Source organism: Dasypus novemcinctus, chromosome 20 (assembly GCF_030445035.2).
Source record: "Dasypus novemcinctus isolate mDasNov1 chromosome 20, mDasNov1.1.hap2, whole genome shotgun sequence".
NCBI lineage: Eukaryota > Metazoa > Chordata > Mammalia > Cingulata > Dasypodidae > Dasypus > Dasypus novemcinctus.
Window position 1 is genome coordinate 16,899,218 of NC_080692.1, and position 23,394 is coordinate 16,922,611.

General features: G+C 53.0%; 1 protein-coding gene across 5 annotated transcripts in view; it reads left to right on the forward strand.

Moving 5' to 3' along the window:
* The window catches only part of MICAL3 (microtubule associated monooxygenase, calponin and LIM domain containing 3), a 204,097-nt gene that overhangs the window by 89,986 nt on the left and 90,717 nt on the right, over nt 1–23,394 (forward strand). For 4 of the 5 annotated variants that reach the window (XM_071210096.1, XM_058282477.2, XM_071210094.1 and 1 more), the window contains exons 4-16: nt 1,916–2,032; nt 2,422–2,523; nt 3,018–3,173; nt 5,460–5,560; nt 7,707–7,964; nt 8,304–8,419; nt 9,410–9,536; nt 10,835–10,931; nt 13,244–13,391; nt 15,203–15,399; nt 17,266–17,378; nt 17,467–17,529; nt 18,005–18,178. In XM_071210096.1, the coding sequence (XP_071066197.1) occupies nt 1,916–2,032; nt 2,422–2,523; nt 3,018–3,173; nt 5,460–5,560; nt 7,707–7,964; nt 8,304–8,419; nt 9,410–9,536; nt 10,835–10,931; nt 13,244–13,391; nt 15,203–15,399; nt 17,266–17,378; nt 17,467–17,529; nt 18,005–18,178 (1,769 nt within the window). Of the gene's footprint in view, nt 1–1,915; nt 2,033–2,421; nt 2,524–3,017; nt 3,174–5,459; nt 5,561–7,706; nt 7,965–8,303; nt 8,420–9,409; nt 9,537–10,834; nt 10,932–13,243; nt 13,392–15,202; nt 15,400–17,265; nt 17,379–17,466; nt 17,530–18,004; nt 18,179–20,076; nt 20,161–23,394 lie in introns of all 5 variants that reach the window. The other variant, XM_071210093.1, reaches the window with a different exon arrangement.

Consider the following 23,394-nt stretch of genomic DNA (forward strand, 5'->3'; position numbering starts at 1 on the left):
GTCATCTTGCTGTGTCAGTTCTCCGTGTGTGCGGTGCCACTCCTGGGCAGGCTGCACTTTTATCAGGCAGGGCGGCTCTCCTTACAAGGCGCACTCCTTGCGTGTGGGGTTCCCCTACACGGGGGACACCCCTGCGTGGCACGGTACTCCTTGGGCGCATCAGCACTGCACGTGGGCCAGCGACACACGGGTCAGGAGGCCCAGGGTTTGACCCTCGGACCTCCCATGTGGTAGGCGGATGCTCTATCCAGTGAGCCAAATCCGTTTCCCTGGCTTAAGGATTTCTAACCTAGGTTTTGGGCTTTGCTGAACACTTCCGTGGGTCTGGCAGGCACTGGGGAAGCAGACGACCGACTGGGCCTTGACCCACTGGTGGGTCTTAGTCCAGTGGGGGGGATGTAGGCATTTGGCTCTCGGAGATGTGAGATGGGAAATGCTCTGGGAGTGTAAGAACAAAGTGCGATGGGGATACTGTCCTGGAGAGAACACATGGAGGGAGGCTGAGTCCTGGCTTGGTCTTGAACGGCGCGTTCACGGTGGGATTGCTTTGGGAGGGGAACTCTCTTGAGGTCCACTGCCAGCACTCTTGCCCTCTCCAAGCTCAGCTCGGGCCTGTGCTTCTCTGAGACCCCGCAGGGTAAACACACTTTAATGCCGACGGGTGGTTCTGTTTTTGTGATGCTTGAGTGACCCACCTGAAACGCGACACAGAACAGAGAGCGTGGCCAGATGATGAAGTCCCAGTCTTGTTTCTTGATGATGGTTAAGGATTCCAGGTGGCCCTCTTAAGGCCCCCGTATCCTGAGCTCCTCCAGATGTGTGCCGTGAATACATTCAGCCGCTGAACGTCTTGCTGTTAGTAGCGGTTGTGCCATTTTATGGAACACTGGCCAAGGGCTGCCACGTTCCCCTGGCAGAGGATGTGCCCTGCCCATCTGTCGGGCTGTAATTTGTAATGCATCTTGGAACCCACAGTCGTCTGCAAAAATAAAATGTGTGCAAGCATGGGGTTTAATGAGTCTTTGGGAGAGTGACTCAGAAGGGTGGTGGTTGGTGAACTGGGGAAGATGACTACGATGACTAAGATGAAGGTTTACACATGCTCCCAGAGGGTTAGTCCTGGCTGCAGTAGAGTTTGGTCTTGAGAGAGGACCAGGGATCATTAAGTAGTGGATTTGTTCACCTTCTGTCTGGCAGGATTTATCCCGGGGCTAAGAGAGTCCTGCAGAGACCGGGAACCAGGTTTCTCCGTCTACAGGGCTTCCTACTCTGCCGTGTCTAGACGTTAAGGGCTCACTGTATTGAATAAGTAAATAAACGAACCTCACTGTGATAACGAGCAAGGTTTACGATCACTCTGGGCCTTCATTTCCCCAACGCTAGACCAGAGACGGAAGGGGGAGTGGTCTGGAAAGGGTGTGGGGTAAGAACCTGTGGACCTGAGTGAGGTAGGAGGCGGGGAGGCAGGTGTCGTGGGAGTCTCGGGTCGTAGTGAGCAGCTCCGTGCCAGGCTGGGGCGCGGTCGCAGGTGCCCTTCCAGTGACTTTTCCCGGGGAGCCCTGTGACCTGCTGGGGTCGTAGCATCTGCTCGCTGACGGTGGCTCCTGTGGTTTCCCTGTCCAAGTCCAGCACGGCGCGGCTGAGACTGCCCTGTTGGCTCTCGTCCCGTGGGTCTCAGAGCTGTTGGGTGTTTCGAACACCAAACCCAAGAGGTGGTCACGGCCTTGGGTCTCTGGCACATCTCTTCCACCAGATTATAATTTGCCCTTATCATGAAAATAAAATTTAAAAAGAAATTCCAGAGTGTGGCTTGGAAAATGCCTCCTGCTGCAGGAAGCTTTGGGTGCGGAGCAGCGACAGCGGGCAGCGCCCTCCTCCAGGGCGGCAGTCACTAACAGAGTCTCTATCCGCCCAGGTATCCGGCAGCTCCAACTGATACTTTTGAAAGTAGCCCTGATCCTGGGCATTGAAATCCACGTCAATGTGGAATTCCGGGGACTCGTACAGCCTCCAGAGGACCAAGAGAATGAACGTAAGTTGGACTGGAACAAACGAAGAGTGTTGAAAGGGTATGGAACGGGTGAGGAAGTTTGAGATCAAGGGAGAAGACGAGAGGAATCCGCAGGTTATTTTCAGAATGAGTGCACGGGGCTTCTCCATTTGTACAGCCTGCAGCTTCGGAGGAGCTCGAGGCCTTTGGTGTGACGTCAGACATTGTAGGCACTGTGTTCATTACAGAAAATCACATTTTGGGGAAGGTCCTTAGGGAGTCCACTTCAAGGCTTCTTTCTTTCTGTGGTTTGGATCCTGTGTTTTTTTACCTGGTGTTTTTTGCTTGGAGTTTGGGGCCGGCTGCATACCTGGGTAGCTAGAGATGGTCCCAGGTGGGTGAATGACCTTCATTTTGACTTTGATCCACAGGGATAGGATGGCGGGCACTGGTGCACCCCAAAACACATCCTGTATCAGAGTATGAATTTGAAGTGATCATCGGAGGGGACGGCCGTAGGAACACCTTGGAAGGTATGGGTCCGTGCTCCTTTGCCAAGTTCAGAGCAGAGAGAAGGGCCACCCTGCTCACCCCTGGGAGGAGAGATTGTGTCATCAGAGCCCAACCTTTGCCGATGGAACAGCGGGCCCCAGCTGGCACTTGGGGCACTTCTCTTGTAGGCACCAGGAGATGAATGGCACTTTGAGAGGTTGGCACTACCAAGCTTAAATTTGTAAGCACGTGGCCTTGTTTTGTTTTGTTTTAATGGAATCCCTAATACTGAGTAATGTTCTAGCCAATCCTGTTTCAAAATGTTAGTGTGTGAGAGCCTCTGACTTCTTTCCTGGACTGTTATATTCTTTAATAGGTCAAAACCTTTTCAAATAGGCAAGGGCTGCCCTAAAATTTTCCCATCAACTCCCACCCCCTTTTCCCTAACATCTTCATCAGTCCCTCCCATTTGAAGTGATCTTCCTTTGTTTCTAGCCAGCTCTTGCCACCTTTGTGAAAATTTCTTTCCCTCCAGGCTTTCGTCGGAAAGAATTTCGTGGCAAACTGGCCATCGCCATCACAGCAAATTTTATTAACCGGCACACGACCGCAGAAGCCAAAGTGGAAGAGATCAGTGGTGTTGCTTTTATATTTAACCAGAAATTTTTCCAGGAACTGAGGGAAGCCACAGGTTGGTGTGGATGTCTACAAAGCAATAAGGATAGACTTTTAAGCAGTCACTTGTTATTTTTCTCCTGGGATGGGGGCGTTTTGGTAGGGGGCAGGTGCTTGGTGTGCTGCTGTATCATTGTTTTTTGTTTTTTTTTAAAGCAGTTTTTTTGAGATATATTCACAGACCATACAATCTACCCAAAGTGTACCATCAGTGGCTTTTAGTATAATCACAGTGTTGTACATTCATCACCACAAAAAATTTTAAAACAATTTCATTACTCCAAATAGAAAAGCTCCACACCCCTTAGCAGTCCCCTCTCAATCCCTCTCTAGCTTCCCTCAGCCTTATATAAACACTAATCTAATTCCATCGTTATAAATTGATTTATATTTGCATTTTATATCAACGGAATCATATATTATGTAGTGCTTTGTGTCTGGTTTCTTTCACTTAGCATAATGTGTGTCATTCTTGCATTTATTAGAATCTTTTAGTATTAACATAACATTTGTTCAGTTTCAAAGAAAAGTAGTCATGTACAAATAGTATTACCCATATTTGTATTTCACATGAGGTTTCACTCTGCCATACAGTCCCATGTTACATTTTTTAGCTTTCCTTCTAGTAATATACATGGCCTTAGACTTTCCCTTCCAGCCATTCATGCCCACGTAACAGCACTGCTAGTTACCAACACACGTTGGGATTTCACCTTTTCCATTCATTTCCAAAGATTAGCAAACAGCTGTTTGACACATTCTGCACAGGTTGACCTCCGCTTTCTGTTCTCTAACCCTTTCCATTTCCCAGTGACCCACATGCTAGCTATTACCTCCATGAGTTTACACATGGTATTTTAGTCATAGCAGCGCAGCCGTACAGTAGATGTTGATTCTGCCCTCTTGGCAGTTCCTCCCCAGCCCCTCACTCCTGTGGTGCTCTCATGTAGTGACCTGCTGGTCAGTTCTCTATTTTCTAACATTTGAGTGTGGCTTGTAGACATCATCTGTCTGGAACACTTACCACTTCCACATTCACGTCTTACGAACAGATTAGGAATTTGTAGAAAGAGGCCCGTGGTGCCCTTAGATGCCCAGGCTAGCTCAGTGTGTCCTGCCTTACGCCAGCCAGCAGGCGCGGGTGACCCATTGAAGCCCATTTGTGGTGGGGATCAGGGATGGCATTTATTTATGCAAAGTTATTTATGTAACTACTTTAAAGTTTCAAGCAATTTAACATTTGATGTAGAGCTGACAGTCCATATTCTAATATTTTCATTTGTTTCTATAAGGTCCTTTTGAGCCTTTTCTCCGCCAATATTAGAGCCTGTCCAGGATCCAGAATTGTATCTAATTGTCATTGTCTCTTTTGTTGCCCCATTTTTTTTTTTGATTGTGGAAACGTACATACAACATAAACTTTCCCATTTCAGCCACTCCCAAGCATACTTTTCAGTGGGATTCATTACATTCATGATGTCGTGCTACCCTCACCACCTACCATCACCGAAACTTTCCCATCTCCCCAAACAGAAACTCTATCCCATTATGCGCTAACACCCCATTCCCCCTTCCCTCTGCCCCAGGTACCTGTACTCTGCTTTCTGTCTCGTGAGTTGCATGTTCTAGCTATTGCATGTGCGTAGAATCATACAATGCCTGTGTCTTTGTGTCTGGCTTACTCCACTCACATGGTGTCTTCCAGGAGAGCCTGGCTTTAGCTATGGAGGTTGTCTTCTTCTTGAATTCCACCTTGGGAATGAGATTGTTGTTATGCTAGCTTTTGAATAGATCAGCTTAGGTATTTTGCTCTAGCAAAAATGTGCCACCATTCTCTGCTTTCTAGAATGTAATTTTTCTCCATTCCATCTGATTTTTTAAAGTAATTGAATTAAAATGTCCACAGTTCACCCTCCGCTTACAGGCATCAAGTTGTCTCTTGCCCAGCTTCCTTGATACCTGTCCAGGCAGTTTAACCTAACTAACCCAAACCCTCTCGCTGGAGGTTAGCCCTGTTTTTCTGTGGTTGTTTTCCCCATCCTGATATTTCTGCTTACTGTTGGCCATTGTTTTCAGGACAACTTAGGGCGTCACCTGAACCACAGAGCAGTGCAAGAACGCTGAACTCCCTGTCTTGTCATGAACTGGGTGTGCAGGAAGGGAGAGGCCAGGCTCAGAAATCTTTTTCATTTCTTTTTCCCTGCCAGGAGTTCTCTGGACCCATGTACAATATTTCCAGCCATCCTTTTAGACCTTCCTTTCTGCCAACGCTTATGTGCACATGTTTGTTTTCTGGTTACAGGTATCGATTTGGAGAACATCGTCTATTACAAAGATGACACGCACTATTTCGTAATGACAGCCAAAAAGCAGAGTTTACTCGACAAAGGGGTGATACTGCATGTGAGCAATGGATTTCCTTTCAGCCTTTCTATAATGTTGTATGTATGGTTAGTGTGGCCGTCAGGATCAAGAATTTCATTGTCTGATGGGTTTTCCTGCAGGGGAATGAAAGTGAGCACTTAACCGGAGTCCTGGGCACACATTCTCTCCTCTCTGGTATTTTTTAGTTGAACTTTTGAGAATGTTTTATTATAGAATAAACTGTATAAGAACCTCCTTGTGCCCATCATGTCGCTCTAACGGTTTTCAGCACGTGGCCAGTGCGGTGTCAGTCCTGTCCTAACCCATTCCCCTCCCCTGCCTTGGACTGTATCAGAGCACATCAGGTATCATCTTGCGCATCAGTAGTTTAATTATGGGTGGCTCTGTGCTTACAGTGAGTCTCATATATGACGGGCTGTTGGTTGCTTCCTAGGTCTTCTTTTGGGAAGGGGTGATAGCAGGAGCAGCAGTCGGTATTTATAGGAGTCTGACGATGGTTCTGTTCTCACTGTAGACACAGTGTCCAGGGAACACTCTTCGTGATCTAATTTAATGTCCATCCTTAGCCAAATCCTTTTTTCCAGGCAACTAATAAATGGCATTCCCTGAGATGATTATCTGGAATACGAAGTCAGAGCATCGCAAGGAGGATGGCTCCTTGAGGAGGGTCTCTTAAGCCTTTTTCTGGCCCTGTCAGCCTGAACATGCTCCATAGTTTAAATGTGTCACATTAATCCTACAATGGGAACATCTCTGCGGTGACACACCGTGCCTGTGCGTTGAGAAGGGCAAAACACGAGGAGGCACCAGATGTGCCGCCCAGGCCGGGACGGTTCCTTCCAGAGACCTGCAGCTCAGCTTCTGGGGGCCCCTCATCTTAGCAAGGAGGCAGCGAGTGGCGCCGCTTTAGTGTGAACGACGCCGTAGCCTTATCTGAGCCCGGAGCGGGAAAGGGGTTGAGAACCCCCAGCACGCAGTCTCCCTGTCCCCCCCACCCCCCACCCCCCACCGTGCACCCGGGCCTGCCTCGAGTCTGTCTCTCAGCCCAGGGGTGGAAGGAGAAACAGTTTGTACAGCCCGTTCTGCCATCAGCACAAGTACGCCATGCTGGGTTGGCCGCTTCACCAACTGGGTAGTTGAGTATTTGAGGCTGTTGTATTGCCATCGATGAGAATTAGCATCTGACTCGGTCAGCATCTCAGGCAGATGATGATTATCCACTAAAATTACGTAGTGACGAACTAGAAATTGAAGGCATGCTTTACTGGCCCTTCTCGTTTCTTCCTTTCGAGGGCGGGGCTGTGCCTTCTTGTGCGACGCCCTCCTGAACCCGCTGGTGCTCAGTGCTGAGCAAACAGTTGCCAGGACCCACGGAGTGTTTGTGTTCTGGCTTTCAACCTCTTGTAATGGTCGCTGGAAGTACCATCGGGGGCACTTGGAAACTCGAGGCCCCACTTTACAGGAGAATAAAGACTTGGCTTTGTGTGCCACGAATCTCCAAAGCAGACAAGGGCTTTTTCAGTTCTTTGTGTGGAAAGCCGTTTCTCTCTCAACATTGCTTTTCTTTGGTGATGTTTCTGTAGAAGCTTCTAGAACCTTACGTATTATGTGGGAAATTCAGCGTATTCCTTCCCAGCTCTTGGACTGCTGGGGCTACTCCCTCCACATCTTAGTGGCACTAAAGCTTTCGGGCTTCCTCTTGGGGCTTGACGAGTTCTGCAAGCCTGGTGGTTTCATGTGGTCCCGGTGGCTACCAGCCATTTGCTGCCAGAAAATAACTGCCAATGATGATAGCAACAACCAAGAAATTCCTTTTCCGATCACAAAGCACCATCGCGTAGATTAATCTTATTTGCTATTCAGAACAACTCGGTGCAGTAGACTGGACAGGGTCCAAGAAGCAGCGACTTGCTGCAAATAAATGGAATAAGCCAGGGCTCCATCTTCAGGGGCACAGTCTGCGCTGCCTTAGATTAGAGCCCCTCCGGGCCCCTTTTCTTTTTAATTTGTTTAAAGGACTCGGTTTGGGGATGCCGGCTCACCAGAGGGAGCAGGACAGGCCATGGCCCTGGGTCAGGCCTCACCTACGTAGCGTGGCTCGGCGGGCTGAGCTGGGACGTCCCCACCTGGGCTTCCCCAACGCGAGCCTCTTCTCTGGAGACAGGACTACACGGACACAGAGCTGTTGCTTTCCCGGGAGAACGTGGACCAGGAGGCTCTGCTCAGCTACGCCCGAGAGGCGGCCGACTTCTCCACCCAGCAGCAGCTGCCCACCCTGGATTTCGCCATCAACCACTACGGGCAGCCAGACGTGGCCATGTTTGACTTCACCTGCATGTACGCCTCCGAGAACGCGGCCCTGGTGCGGGAGCAGCATGGCCACCAGCTCCTGGTGGCCCTGGTGGGGGACAGCCTCCTCGAGGTGAGCACCCGGGACGGCAGGGCTTTCCGGTGGACGGTGGTCTCTCCCCGGCCCCCCGGGCTGTGGAGGGAGCGCCAGCATCCCAGGCCTCGCGAGCAGGTCAGCCCGCTGCCTGAGTTACAGCAGGGGCTGGGGACGGAGCACGGGCCTCTGAGAGCCCAGACCGGGTGGCGGCCGAGGATGGCCAGGGACCCCGCACCTTTGTGACTTGCTCCTCTACCAATGTGCATAGAAGGGAGGTCCGGTGTATGAACAGTTGCCAGGACGACCCTCAACAGCAGGCTCTGTTCCTTTTAAATGGCTGCGCACATCTGTTTTGGTTTTCTGTCTCCTTCACAGCCCTTCTGGCCAATGGGGACAGGGATAGCCCGGGGCTTTCTAGCTGCCATGGACTCCGCCTGGATGGTCCGAAGTTGGTCACTGGGAACCAGCCCCTTGGAAGTGCTGGCTGAGAGGTAACGGGAATCCACCCAGGGCCCCGGCCCTGAGAGCAGGATGGGGGTGGGTGAGGAGACGTATACTCTTGAGGCAGGAGACCGGTTCTTTCCTCCTCCTCCTACCTTACATGTTGTCATATGTAAGAGAGAAGTGGGATGTTAATTCATAAAACTATAATATCTTAAAGGCCATCTAGTCTACCTGCTGTACTCCAAATTATTTGTTCCTGACACATGATGTCTAAATCTTCGTATACTGCTTGAGGGCGGTACCTGCTTCCTTTACCAGTCACATGAACAAAGATGAAAATGGCAAATTCCTGTGCTCTGAAACCAGGAAGGCAGTGTGGGAGTAGGGAGCCTACTGACACTAGAGAAGGAATTAAGAGAGACTGGATTAAAGGAAAAATGCCCATCTGCTTGTCAACGTTACTTACGCCCCCAAACGTCAGGTGTTTTGAAAATCTTTACAAATGATGTTAATAGCTGGTAAGAAACTAATGCCGACCAAGAACTAAGTTATTGATAAAGATCTTATGCTTCGGCCAGAAGCACTAGAGAGATCAGGTTTCCTAGATGAAACTGAGTGTCAATTGCTCATTTTATCCTTTTAAGGCCATTGCATAAGACATTCTAGATAAATCCAGTAGCAAGTTCTTTCTTCATCTGTGATTTTCTGAAAAACTAACATTAACATTGGCATACTTAGGAAACAAAAGCAAAACGATAAACGGGTTGCCTTTCCGGCCAGAGCCAGGCATTTCTCGCTGCCCACGGTACTGCCCTTGCTCTCGGTGGTCCTGAACCAGTCCGGGGCCGTGGAATCCAGTGGGGGTGGGCACGGGAAGCTGGGCCGATGTGGGGTGGGAGGAAACTGGGCACCGGGGAAGATGTGTCAGATCCGTCAGAGCTCAGCGGACTGTCACGAAACAGAAACCCCATAAAAGGAGAAGGAGGTGTTTGCGGCACTTGTCACTACCCTGAGCGTGTTGCCAACTGTCATTGCAGGGAGAGCATTTACAGGCTCCTGCCTCAGACCACCCCTGAGAATGTGAGTAAAAACTTCAGCCAATACAGCATCGACCCCGTCACCAGGTATCCCAATATTAACATCAACTTCCTCCGGCCAAGCCAGGTAAGTGCCATCTGGCCAGTCACAGACACTCGGGCCCCTTCTCAGGACAGAGCAGACCTCCAATGAGCTGAAATATGTCTAAATATCAAGTATACACACGGCACTTCTTTAATAATCCACATAGGTTTGTCTGAAGTGCCTGAGGTCGGTAGGATGTCCCTTCAAATTCTGAGCCACTGAGGCAGTGAGCTGTTGAATGACTTGCTGATCAAACATAACCAAGAATGGTGGAAGCAGGACTGAGGCCCCCTGCACCTCCTGACGCACATTGCGTCTTGCCGGGGAAAGGGGAGAACTGCACGTGCTCAGTATCAGGAGACGCAGCCTCCGTTTTTGCTGCTAATCACCTGTGACCTGGCCGAGTTATTTCACTTTCTCTGAACCTGAGTTTCTTCACCTGGAAAATGGAAACAATGGTCCCTACCTACTCACAGGATCGTTGAGGGGCCTAATGGGGTCATTCACTAGAAAGAACTTTGAAAGACAGAAGCAGTCTCTATAAGAAGAAGCTGCCATCAGTGCCGGTAGCTTCTTGGCGCTGCTGAGTGTTCCTCAGCCGTGCTAGAGCCTCACTGCTGCTTCAATAGTGACATTTCACAAAGCATAGGCATCCCGGAGAGCAGAACCGTTAGACGTATTTTGCCTGCCCCAGTGTGGCCTTTGCTTTCCTTCTACCTCCACACCGCAGGCCTCCTGTACCTGTGTATGCTGAGTTCCTCAGGTGTCCTTAAATCTGCTGTCCTGGGCAACGTGGCGTCCAGCTGAGACTGGCTGAGGGACCCCACGGCCAAGGGGCTAATTTTTGGCACAACCTCTGACAGTTCTTGGAGGGTTCAGGATTCATGGAGCTCCCGCTTCATTTTCCTTAATGTTGACGGTCGCTGTAAACGTTCGAAGGTCATCAGGGCAGTGGTGGCTGCTGCTGGAGCAGACTTCCGTCTCTCCTTGAGAGCACAGAGCGGCCGAAGAGCTCATGCCTCCCTTCATCGGGATCTGACCTAGCTTCTTCCTCCTCAACAAGCCATTTTTGGTCTTTGGCTTCATCTTAGACTGAGTCAAGATTGTTATGGTCTGTCGAGGCAGGGGCTCTCTGTGGGGGTTGCCTTAGTGTATGTTTGTTTATACATAATTCCATAATCCTTATTCCATAATGGATTTTAAGAGCATTGTCATCACTTCTGTCTAAACTTGGCCCGATCCACTCTCCCCGTCTTTTTGCCTCGGTCCTTCTGTTCTCACATGGGACTCTGTTAGCTGGTGTTCGAGGGTCCTTTTCTTCGTTTCTAACTTTCTGCCAGGTGCGCCATTTATATGACACTGGAGGAACGAAGGACATTCATCTAGAAATGGAGAACCTGGTGAACTCGCGAATTACTCCAAAGTTGACTCGCAATGGTGAGCTCTGGTGGCGGCCTTTCGAAACGTGGGCGTTTAACCCTGAGCAGTTCTGGAGGAACGCACCCGCCAACGGGGGCTCTCAGCCAGGCACGACTGTGCCCCCCAGGTGTCCAGTGGGTGGAAGCCCAGGAGGCTGCCGAACTCCCACCAGCAAAGAACTATCTGGACAAAAGTACAGTAACGTCAAGGTTGAGAAACCAGGTCTGAGGTGTTACGGGGTGTCAAGTAGAATCAGAGGCAGCTGCTGCCCTTGAAAGAGCAAGAGGGTCAACCGAGGTTCTGGAGAAGACCTTATGGAGGAAGGGGCGGCATTTTAGCTGGGTCCCGAGACACGGGCAGGATATGGTGAGAGAGGTAAAGGTCATTCTGTATTTTGCGTACCTTGAAAGAGAATTTTCTTTTAAAGGAACATAACTTATGTCTGGTCAGCCAAATGTAAAATGGATGGGAGAAGGGAAATGTCAGAGGCCGGGAGACCGGTTAGAAACGGTTTCAATACTTCAAGTTAAATCTGGTGCTGATGGTGGGACGGAGCAGGGAGGAGGCGGTGGAGTGGAGCTGGGTGAAGTCTGAGTCAGATGCAGCTGGATGCAACAGACTCCGCCGGTGAAGCGCGCAGCCTCGGGCAGGTTCCTTAACAGCCCTGGACTTCAGTTTCCCTGTTTCTGAAATGGGGACGATAACACCAATGCCACCGTGTGGTCGCGAGGGTACTAGAAGTGTGTCATGCTTAAGTGATGCCCAGGGCAGGGCAGGCACTCAGAAATGTCACGCGCCGTCGTCCCTGCCATTACTGATGATGCGAGGGGGAATAGCAAGGAGTCAGAGCGATCGACACTGGCAGCTGACGCACTGTGAGGCGACGCTGAGATGGTGGTGGGTGGTTCCGCCGTCCACGGGAGGGGCAGAGGGCGAGAGGGCAAATGATTTGTTCCGCTTGGACATTGTGACTTTGAAGTGCTCCGGGGCGCCCCCCGGTGGTGCAATGACCAGCAGGCAGTTGGATAATAATCCCCTCTCCACTGGGGTGTCATCTTGAAAGCAGAGAGGGTACCTTTGTCCACTGTTTCTGTGGCCAGAGCCTGGGATGTCGTAGGTGCCCAGTGCTTTTCGGATGGACAGATTTGGGAAGCAGCTGAATAGAGTTAATTTCCGAAGCCACGAGATTTCTAATCTGGCACCAGGACTGGCTTTCTGTGTAGTTGCAGAATAGGTTTTCACCGTGAGAGGCTGAAGGGAAACAGGACTTTGGTGATAGGTGGTGTTAATCCTGTTATGTCCACAAACCACTGGGCGAGTTGGTACAAAGGTAAGTGTTTTCAGCTGCCTTCGATAAGGGAACTTTCTTGGACCCAAATGGAAGTTCACAGAATCTCCTAAATGATCCAGTCAGAGCTCTTGTGAGGTGATTAAGAAAAACTGATTTTTTTCAATCCCCCCCCTTGCGGTTATTTGCATGCTGTCTGCTCTGTGTCCACTCGCTGTGGGCTCTGCTGTGTTCTCGTTTGTCTCCCTTCTATTTGTTGCATCACCTTGCTGAGTCGGTACTCTGCGGCATGCAAGCGAGCCTGCTTTTACAAGGAGGCCCCCAGACAGGGACTGAGGGTCTCCCATATGGTAGATGGGAGCTCATCTAATTGAGCCACAGCCGCTTCCCAAGAAAATCTCATTTTTAGAAACACTGTTCAGGTTTTGGGGGAATGTCTCACACTGGAACACCTCCACGTGTACTTGCATGCCCGTTCAGGTTTTCAGTAGGTGTTAAATTATCGTTCAGGGTGCCAAACCCGAACTGAGATTGTTCCGGGCGCCGTTCTCAGCCTTGCCAGCTAACCCTACAGAGCATCTTCACTTGGCAGAGTGCTTGGGACCTGGGAAAAGCCGAGGGCAGGATGCTCGCCCCTGGGTCCACTTGCTGCTGGAAAGGAGCAGAGCACCTTCTGTGCCCTCCCTCCCGGGGTTTTAGGATGTTCCTGGCACCTGGCCAGCGCAGGTGACCTCTCCGTAGATGGCGCTCTTCCCACCACGTCAGCTTCCTAGCCCCAAATCACCTGGGTCTGGATGGGTCGTTCTGTTCAGGGGTGGATTCTGACCCCCGAGTCTGAGGAAAGTAGTTGTTTCTTGTCTCCCTGAAAGCCCACCATCGTGATGGCCATTGGGTCACGTCTTCCTCCTGACTGTTGTCTTTTGAAAACCAGTGACAACTGTCGTGTCCCTCCACCGGGTCATTTCTCAGGCTGGAAGTGTGTACTACGAAGAGGATCCTGCATCAGTGTTACGAGATGACCACAATCATTCTGTTGTTTCAGAGTCTGTAGCTCGTTCAAGCAAGCTGCTGGGTTGGTGCCAAAGGCAGACAGATGGCTATGCGGGGGTCAGCGTGACAGACCTCACTATGTCCTGGAAGAGTGGCCTGGCCCTCTGTGCAATCATCCACAGATACCGCCCTGACCTCATGTAAGTCACGACCAGACCTTGCGTTTTGTCCTTAGGTTCCCCAGGGATCTTAGAGCACCCTGCGATCGCGTATCCACATTTTATACTTGTTGCTAGAATGCGACTTTAAAAGCACAGCACCCAGAAAGTCAAAAACAGGTTTTAACAGCCACCGGGACCTGTCAGCTTCACACAGAGAACAGCTCTGTCTTGGCCCCAGTTTGAACCCTTCCTGTGGGCCAGTTCTCTCTCCTGTGCTATTGGTCACAAGGGAAACCTGGCTAGAGCACTGGGCCAGCTCCAGGCAGCTCAGCCACCACCAGCAAAACCGAAAACAATGAATGCTTACCGGCTTGCATTCAACAAAGAAACTCCAGCCTCCTTGCCCACTCCTCTTTTGGCCATTGTCCCTTCACCTGTCTACAAACTCCCATTTCCCCCATAGGCACTTGTTACTCTGGAAGCTAAACAGAAAGATTCAGACACAAGCCAAGCATGTTGACTGATTTTGGCTGCCCGATTTATCACTAGGTCCACTTTCAGGCCCAAATTTTGTGTGTTTTGTGTTAATGACTACTTAAGGTATCCTAAGAGACACAGTCCCTCTCTCTGTGATGGTTTTAAGCTGATGAGGCAAGGTATAGTGAAAACAGCCTCACCTTGCAAGGTAGGGGTTAGGATCCGCCTGAGTAAGGGGAGGTGACCTCCGGCATATACCTGTCCCCGAGCCCAACCAGAGGTGAGCGAAATCGGACTTACCCCCACCCAAATGGGCCGGGGGAGCAGCTGGAGAAAGAAGCTGCCGAATGGCACGCAATGCTGTAGAAGATGTAACAGGTGAATTGGCTCCATTCCAAAGGGAAGGCAAGGGACAAAAGCGTGAAGGCAGAAGTGTCGAGGAAGAGAGTGGGGGCGAGGGTCCATTCCGCTAGAAACCGCCCAAGGCTGCCTGGAGCCACTCTGGGGGTTCAGCTTGGAGCCCAGCACGGCAGTGAATAGGTAATTTGGCATTGTTCAGAGGACAATGACTTCATTCAGGATGAAGCTGCCGTAATTCAACAGGCTTAATCTACAGGGAAAAGGAACGAAAACTGAAAACACGGCTATGGGGCCAGTAGGTTAACACAAAAGAAGTGCCACACAGTTAATCTGCAACCACCCAAAGCAGAATGCTATCAGTCTTTACTGAGATTGAATCGCAGGGAGCTTAAAGCCCAGTGGGAAACGCTCATTAATCTAAATACTTGGGAAAAGTCAGGAAATTTAGCAACGGAAAATCTTTTGATGAAGCTTTTGGAATTTCCCTAGGAGGATAAGGCTGACTAAGATTTACCAGAGCTGCTTTAGTACAATAACAGCTTGTCAGTTCCAAGGGAAAAAATTGTGGTAATCCCAGGCCTTTCCAAGCAGTCTGATCCAAACAGGATTTTTATCATTTAGCTTGTGTTTAATATGTACATACCACACACAAGGTACAAGAGAATACATACTAAAGGTAGTTCCTATTCTTGAGCTTACCTTTTAGTTAGAAATGCTATTAGATAAATGACAGTCATTTTTCAACTTTGACTCTCTCCTTTACTTTTTGAGTAGATCTGTAATCATTTCTTCTCCTCGAGGAGAAATGTGTTTCCTGGTAAAAGGAAGGAGAAGAGGTGAGGTTTTTGAAAAAAGTGAAAGAAACAAAAAACCAGTTTGCTTTCAGATTTCAGCGACACACTGCACCCTGGACTTTAGCCAAAAGGCCAAGAAATGACGATGCCTTCGTGGTAATTATCTTTTCTGGGGACAGTCAATCCACCTTGATACGTTTTTCTTATCCCGTTCCTCAGAGACTTTGACTCTTTGGATGAGCAGAATGTGGAGAAGAACAACCAGCTGGCCTTCGATATCGCTGAGAAGGAGCTGGGCATCTCCCCCATCATGACGGGCAAGGAAATGGCCTCCGTCGGGGAGCCGGACAAGCTGTCCATGGTGATGTACCTGACGCAGTTCTACGAGATGTTCAAGGATTCGCTCCCCTCCAGTGGTAAGGACCGGGGCAGGGCGCCAGTGCTGCCCCCCGCCTCCTGCCGCGGCGCGGCCCGCTCTCCTCTTCCCTTCCAGCTGCCCGGAGCAGACCTCAGCCTGCTCTGTCAGGGGAAGTCTCTGGAACCTTGTGCCATCATCTTTCCGTTCTCTGGCGTGTCCTCAACTACTCCTCCTTCCCCACCTCCTCCCCACCGAGTCTTTTCCATGACTCTACTTCCTTATTGTACCTTTTCTCTCAGAACCGGCCTCAGAAGACGTGGCCAGTGCTCGTGGCCTCGGCCACCTCGCGGCTGGACTTGGTAGTGCTCTGCCACCGGCTGCTGCCGTCACTGCTCTGCTTGAGCCGTCGTCCACACTCACGACGTCTCCCCATCCGTGTTCTGTCCCTCTTCCCGTTGTTTGTGCAGTCGGCTTCTCGGCATCGTTTCGCACCGTGGGACAATGTCCTTTTCCTCAAAACTCTCCCTTCCCCTCAGCCTCCGTGATCCCCTCAGCCTCCGTGATCCAGTGCCCGACTTGCCTCATTGTCCTCCTTTACTCTGTAAATTTTTTTGAAGATTTATTTTTTATTTCTCTCCCCTTCCCTCCCCCCCCCCCCCAAGTTGTCTGCTCCCTGCATCCATTTGCTGTGTGTTCTTCTGTGTCCACTTGCATTCTTGTCCGCGGCACTGGGAATCTATGTCTCTTTTTGTTGTGTTACCTTGCTGCGTCAGCTCTCCGTGTGTGCGGCGCCATTCCTGGGCAGGCTGTACGTTTTTCAAGTGGGGCAGCTCTCCTTGCAGGGCACACTCCTTGCACGTGGGGCTTCCCTGCATGGGGGTCACTCCTCCGTGGCATGGCACTCCTTACGCTCATCAGCATTGCCCATGGGCCAGGAGGCCCTGGGTTTGAACCCTGGACCTCCCATGTGGTAGGCAGACGCTCTACCCATTGAGCCAAATCCTCTTCCCTGTAACTTTTCTCTCTCTGCCTTCTCTGGCTTCTCCAGAGATCAGTCCTCGGCCCTTGGCCTGATCTATCGTCCCATGGAGTTTGCATAGCATGATGCTTGAGGGTGTGAACCGAGGCGCCTGACTTGGGTGTGCACTCCCTCCCAGTACGTGCGCTTGCTTGGCCTTAGGCAAGTCACTAAATTTCTCCTTGCCTCAGTTTCCACATTTGTAAAATGGGGATAGAATGTTTGGCAAATGGAGCACTTGGTAAACGTGAGCTATTTATCATCAGTTTAAATTATTTTAAAATTACTTCCTATTGTTCCCGGTTAACCCTTGGTATCCACAGAGTCTGTGGGGTGACCCCCCGGGGTCTCCTAGCCCTCATACTGTCATGGCACCCGTGGGTTTTCCTGACTAGATGGAGCAGTTCTCCCTACGGAGCTCCACACTCTATCGCCCGTACCTCGTCCGCCCACTCGGGGAGAGCCTTCCCCCGAAGGCACGTCCCCGTCGCGTGCGGCCTCGTGAATGGCGTCTGCATCCACCAAAACCGGTGACCCCGACTTACACATCCGCTCTGCTTCTCTGCCCCTCCCTCCCCACCCCCCCCCCAAATTGTTCTCAAAAAGGTGCGGCTTCAGCACTGGGCTGTAAATAACAATCACAGGCAGGTTCCAGCTTTTTTGAAAAGCAGAAGTGGAGTTTCTTAGAACTGAAGTGGGTTGGGAAAAAGAGAGTTGACTTTGTTTGCCTGGATAAGAAAGGAGAAGACTCAGCATCCTTCCTCCATGGCATTTTCCTGCCGAAAGGCGCGTGCTTTTGTCCCGAGGCATGGGCCCGCAGCGCGCCCTGCAGGGGAGGGTGGCCGCGGCCAGGGCCCCACGTCCCGCCCCAGGCCGTCCCTGTACTTGGCTGGGCTTCGTTCACAGATGCCTTGGACCTGAACGCCGAGGAGAAGGCCGTCCTGATCGCCAGCACCAAGTCCCCCATCTCCTTCCTCAGCAAGCTGGGCCAGAGCATCTCTCGGAAGCGTTCTCCCAAGGTGAGCGGTGGGGCCTTCGCGTGGGCCGCGAAGCTGCCGGCCGAGATGGGGCGGCCGCCAATGTCCCTCCCCTCCTCTCTCGGAACAGGATAAAAAGGAAAAAGACTTGGACGGTGCTGGGAAGAGGAGGAAGACTAGCCAGTCGGAGGAGGTGAGAAGCACCTGGAATTTGCTAGAACGTTGCTAAGTGGACCGGTTTAAATCCTAACCCCTCCAAGCCGGCGTTGCCAGGTCTTCCCATCGCCACCCTTAACCTTAGGGTGTTTCTGTGGACAGGCCTTTCTTCCCTGCAGGCCCAGGCCTGGACTGAGTTTGGGGGGTGGGGAATCGAAGAGAACATACGCACGTGCACTGGGACTTTTTTCTCTTGGAATCACGTTTGGCCAAGGATGAGAACACCCGAGTGCCTTTTTATCAGCCTCACGTCCCTGAGCTCCGCTCCCTCCACCTTGAGCATAGACCCTTGAAAGCCTTCGGGGACAGCCTAAAGCACACGCCCCATGGCAGGGACCGGGCGCAGCTCTCCTGCCAGGGAGGAGGATCTGGGGGCGGGCGTGGGGGGGCCCCTATAGTGGAGCCTGGTTCTCGGCGGCGGTGGGTGTTCACTGGTGGTTGCTGTTCACCAGGAGGAAGCGCCCCGGGGGCCCCGCGGGGAGAGGCCCCCGCTGGCGAGCTCGCTCACGGACAGGCGGGTGGACGCTGGCGCCGGGCACCAGAACAAAGTGAAGTACATGGCGACGCAGCTGCTGGCCAAATTTGAAGAGAACGCACCCCCGCAGTCCACGGGCCTCCGGCGACAGGTAGGGCCCAGAGCACGCCTGGTACAGCTCGCGTCAGCCCGGCCTGGCTGGGTTCGCTCTGGTCACACCGGGGGGAGGGGGGGCCCCGGGAGTCAAGCGAGGCGGGGTCTCAGCAGACCCCGATTCACAGGCCAGGGGCTGGTGCCTGGTGTTCCCCTCGTCTGAGCACTTACAAACACGCGTATGTACTCACGAACCTAAAAACACCTAAATTACAAAAGAAACGTGCTCACTGAGGAAAACACCGAGAAGTGTGATGAAGAGCATTAGGCCTCCTACGGTTCCACTGGTATTTTGCCGTCTTTCATTGCGGTGCTTCTCAGCGTCTTCTTGCTCTCTTAATAGTGAAGGTCATTCTCAACACATGCTTTTCTGTCCTGCTTCTTTCATTTAGCTTTAGGCGTGTCTGCACCTGTTCCCAACTCCACTAACGTCTTCTGCACTGTGCGGGGACCACGCGTCTCTCGACCCTCCCTCTAGCGTTGGGGGTCGGCGTTGTTTCTAGCCTTTCATTGTCAAGTGTGGCGGTAAACGTCCCGGTACAGTCATGTTTCAGATTAGTGTGCTCGGCTGCCCCTAGGTCAAAGCCCAGAAACGCTTTAAAGATCATTGGGGGGCACCAAATCTCCCCCAGAAAGCATGCAGGAGAGGGCTGGGCTGGCTGCGGAGCGAAGGGGTCTTGATAGGTCCTATCTCTGCCCTGATGGCCTAACACCCACTTTTTTTTTTTTTAAGATTTATTTCATTTACTTCTCTCCCATCCCCCCACCCCCCCACAGTTGTCTGCTCTCTTGTGTCCATTTGCTGTGTGTTCTTCTGCATCCACTTGCATTCTCGGCGGCACCGAGAATCTGTGTCTCTTTTTGTCGCGTCATCTTGCTGTGTCAGCTCTCCGTGTGTGCAGCGCCACTCCTGAGCAGGTGGCACTTTCCTTGCACTGGGCGACTCTCCTTACAGGGCACGCTCCTTGCACGTGGGGCTCCCCTACGCGGGGGACACCCCAGCGTGGCAGGGCACTCCTTGCACGCATCAGCACTGCGCGTGGGCCAGCTCCACACGGGTCAAGGAGGCCCAGGGTATGAACCGTGGACCTCCCATGTGGTAGGTGGACACCATCAGTTGAGCCACATCCGCTTCCCATAACACACCCACTTCTGCAGGGAGCAGGGGCCGGGGCTTGGAGGCTCACGCTGCACGTTTCTTGTAAAGCTCCCTGACAGCCAGAGGGAGCATCCGTAGGTGGAGCCCCTTCCTGACTCTTGTCTCTTCCTCCATCCTGTGCCTCCTCTCCAGCCGTCGCACCTCCGTGGACCAGGAGGGCAGGACTGACTTGGCTTGGCGTCTGGCCTTAATGAGCTGCTTCTCATGCCTGGCCTTTGCCGGGTGGTCTTTGCATTCCAAGCTTTGCATTTCGTGGCCCACAGAGAAGATGATACTTGTTGGTAAAGGCTCGAGCTGGCCCAGAGGCTCCAGCAGCCCGAGGCCCCGGCTCACCTGGGGGAGGCAGAGGGGCAGGTCTCCAGCCCTGGAACACATTCTGTGAGAAGGGGGCCGCCCTAAGCGACGCTGTTCTCATTTGGGTGGAAAGTCTAGATTTCCAAACATCAGTCTTCTAGGCTCAGAGGACACTGACCTCGGGAAAAGCGTCACAGCTTTGTTTTCCTGTTGTACTTTTTTGTTTTTTTCCTGTTTTTATTTGCTCTTGTATTTGAGGGATGTGCCATTTTCTGTCCTTGGTAAGTGTGACTTCCTAAGAATCAACCCGGCCCTCTCCTCAGTTCATAGACGTGTGCCTGTCCTCCCCAGCGCCTTCCTGGTGTCTTCCCCTACCTTAATGTGTTTTATTTTGTTTTGTCTCCATGTCCCACCCCCACCCAAACTTGACCTGTGTGTCACAGCCAACCCAAGAGCGTGGGGTCAGCCAGCCGTCCTTCTGCCTGCCTGAGCAGGGTCGTCCTGCTCCCACCCCCCCGTGGAAACAGGTAAAAGAACTGCCCAGGGACCAGGACGGCGCGGCCTCCCAGGACCGCCCGTCCCGCTCTTGCTCCCAAGCCAGGCAGGGGTGGGGCCTGCGCTGCAGGACCCCAGCCGTAGGGTTGGGGCATCCCTGCTCGGTCTTCTGCTCGTTGAGGAAGGACCCCGAGAGAACCTTGCCCACGATGTCTTCAACAACTCGGGATTTGCGAAGCCAGTTAAAGGAGCGGGGCAGTTAAGTTGGCACTAACGAAACTCCCTGGAGCCGTGCGGCAGCTTGTCCAGGCCCCTTCGCCTTGGACTTCTGCTCTTGTAGCTTTGTCCTGAGTTGATTTTCACATAGCCCATCTCCCGGGGACCCCCCGGAGGGGGGTCCTGGCTTCCCCAGGCCCAAGAACCATGGAGACTTCCACGTTCAATAGGGAGATGTCGTCCAGGGGGATGGTCTTGAGTTCGGACTTAGGCCTGTTTTCACACCCTGGACAAGGCATGTGTGAGCATTTTCTTAGAGTTCTGTTCACATTTAAAATGTCATTTGGGAAATCTCCGAAAGCTGAGCGGGGTCTTCTTGGAAAGCAGTTATACTGCAGGCAGTGCCGATGAGGGCGGAAAGAAGCAGGGGCAAGGGGCCCGTTACATTAGGAAGCCCGCGGAGGGCTCGGAGGCCGCTCCCGGGCCCTCTCCCCTGCCCCAGCGAGGAGGCCGGGCCGCTGCCTCGTGTAACCGGAGCTTGTCCAGGTTCTCGACTGTGCTGCAGGAAGGGATTTCAAGAGCACGTCAGGTCGGTTAGGCCAGTCATTTATTAAGGTAGAGAGGGAAGAGAAATGCGAGAAAATAACAGATCAGGGGTCCCAGGTAGAGAGGAGGGGTCCAAAGAGTGATAAAACAGGCTGATTTACGGACTGCAGTCTCCCATTATAGATGATAAGTGCCCAGTTTTACTTGTGTGGCCACCGTGGCAGGGGAAAAACAGCGAGAGCAGGGCTCGGAAGGCAGGAACAGGTGCACAGACCGGCACTGGGACAGGCCGAGGGGCAAGGCCTTTGCGCTTGCTCTTTAAACCGTTAATTAGCCTGCGTCTTGGCTAAGGACGCGGGAGGAGTCCAGGCCGTTCGCTGTTTTGATGGATTACCCCAGCCATCAGTCCCCCAGCAGGGCCAGGTGATAAAGTCCTTGGGGAATGTCTGGGGCTGCTTCTGGCCTCGGGGAGGAAATCTCATTCTGAAATGACAGAATCTCGGGAGGGTCTTCCAGCAGCCAAATGGGGGGTATCAGATGACACGTGGGCTCCTGGCCTGGCTCCAGATCCATCCATTGATCCCCCTCTTCCTGGCCTGCTTCCCGTGGGGCCCGGTGGCTCGCAGGTGGCTGGCCTGGGTCCCAGCAGCGCCAGCCTCTGGGCCTGGAGCGATGGCGACCGCTGGGGTGGGGTGGGCCTTATTTAAATTACGTCCAGGGGAAATGTTGTCTTCTAACCTTCCCTTTAATAATACGAGGCTGGGATGGGTCCTTGGGGTCTGTGTCCAGCCTCAGAACAGAAGGCAAACAGTCTCTCTGGGCTTGGGCGGGGAGAGAGTGGAAGGTGTGATTTGAAAGGTAATCTTCAGTCGTGCACCTAATTGAAGGGGAAAGCGAGCCCTAAACCAGGTTCTCAGGTGGCACGAAGGCCCTGGGAGCCAGGAGGGGCAGCGGGCAGGAGTGGAGAGGGGGTGGCCAAGGGGCTCTAAGCTGTGCACGGGCCTCTGGGACGTCCCCACGGCAGGATGTGGTCCGAGAGGCCTGGGGACCGCTGGCCCCCTCCTCTGCGAACACTGGCCCATTGGCCCGTGGGCATCGAGAGGTGGCTGTTGTGGGACTGCTTGTGCTTCTGCCCAAGAAGCTCCGGCACCCTCTGGGCTCGTGCCAAGTGCCGGTCTGGATGGCTGGTCATTGGGAAATTTCGGGTCGCAGTCAATGAAGATGATCCCGAGAGGCTGTAGAGACGTTAAGCTCAGACACAGGTGCCACGGCGCGGGCGCCAGGGCTTGGCTTGGAACGAGCTGCTGGGGTCAGTTCTGTGATCTGGCTTGACAAGCGAGAAACCGCAGCAGTGCGAAGCCCGCTCCGTCCTTCCATTCCTCGGGTTATACCGAGTCAGGAACTGACTTCCCCGTGGACGAGATAGAACTCGCAGATCTTAAGTCCACGCGAAATGTGAAATGTTTGCCTGTGGTTGTCTTCCCAACCTCCAGTTGCGGGCGGTGTTTGAGTCGGCCCCTTGTCCCCTAAAACACAGCGCCATGTGTTACAGATATGGGATGCCCTCTGCTCCTGGCTGCACCTGGCCGGCCCCATGTGACCTCCCCGTGGGGGTGGGCAGCGCCTCATGGGCACTCGCTTGTGTTTCCCTCGAGGTAGTCAGGCCGAGCGGGAGAGAGTGGCTGGCGCAGCAGGGGCGGCTGAGCTGGCACAAAGGCCACCTTCAGCTTAGGTGGCGGCAGGACGCGGGCAAGCGAGTCAGAACTCCGCAGGCGGCTGACTCCTCTTGGCTTCCCCGGTGTAGACTCCCTGGCTTTGGCCCTTTGATCGCAGACACGCAGCCTGCAGGCAGACCGCACAGGAGCCCTGGGGCTCGGCAGCAGGTGGTCAGCTGAAGCTGGCGCCCACACTGGGCTCTTGCCCCAGGCCAGGCAGCTCTGCCCCCAGCCCCACCGGCCGGCTGTGTGCCCTGCCCCAGGAAGGGCCCTAAGAGGCCCGGGCACAGGGACTGAGAGACTGCCTGGCACATAAACCGCACAGACGACCTCGCATGAGGGGAAGGAGAAGAGGGGGCAAGACGGGAAGCACGGGCCTGCCCCCCGGGATTCAGTCATGGGCTCGGCCTCCTTCCTGCCCTTCCTTGTAGTCCTTGATGGTTCTCCTGACCCTTTGGGTGAGTGGGGGGAGCTGAGAAGAGGGGAGCAGCATCGGGGGTGCATCACGGGGGGCTCTGAGGGCGGGCACCCCTCGGCTCTGACGGGGGCTCGTGCAGCAGAGCCACTGAGGGCTCCCCTGTCCTCCAGCGTCTGCCCTGATGTGCAAGCCCCTTCTCCATCCTCACAAGCACGCCCGTTTCTTAGCCCCCCAACCAACTTCCCTGAGCAACCCCGAGAGGAATGTCCCCTTAAAGGTGCTGCCCTGCAGGTTCGGGCACCTCACTCGGGGGGCAGCGTGCGCCTAACAGAGAACGCGGGGTGGCCCAGGTCCCAGGGAGGCCGTGAGGA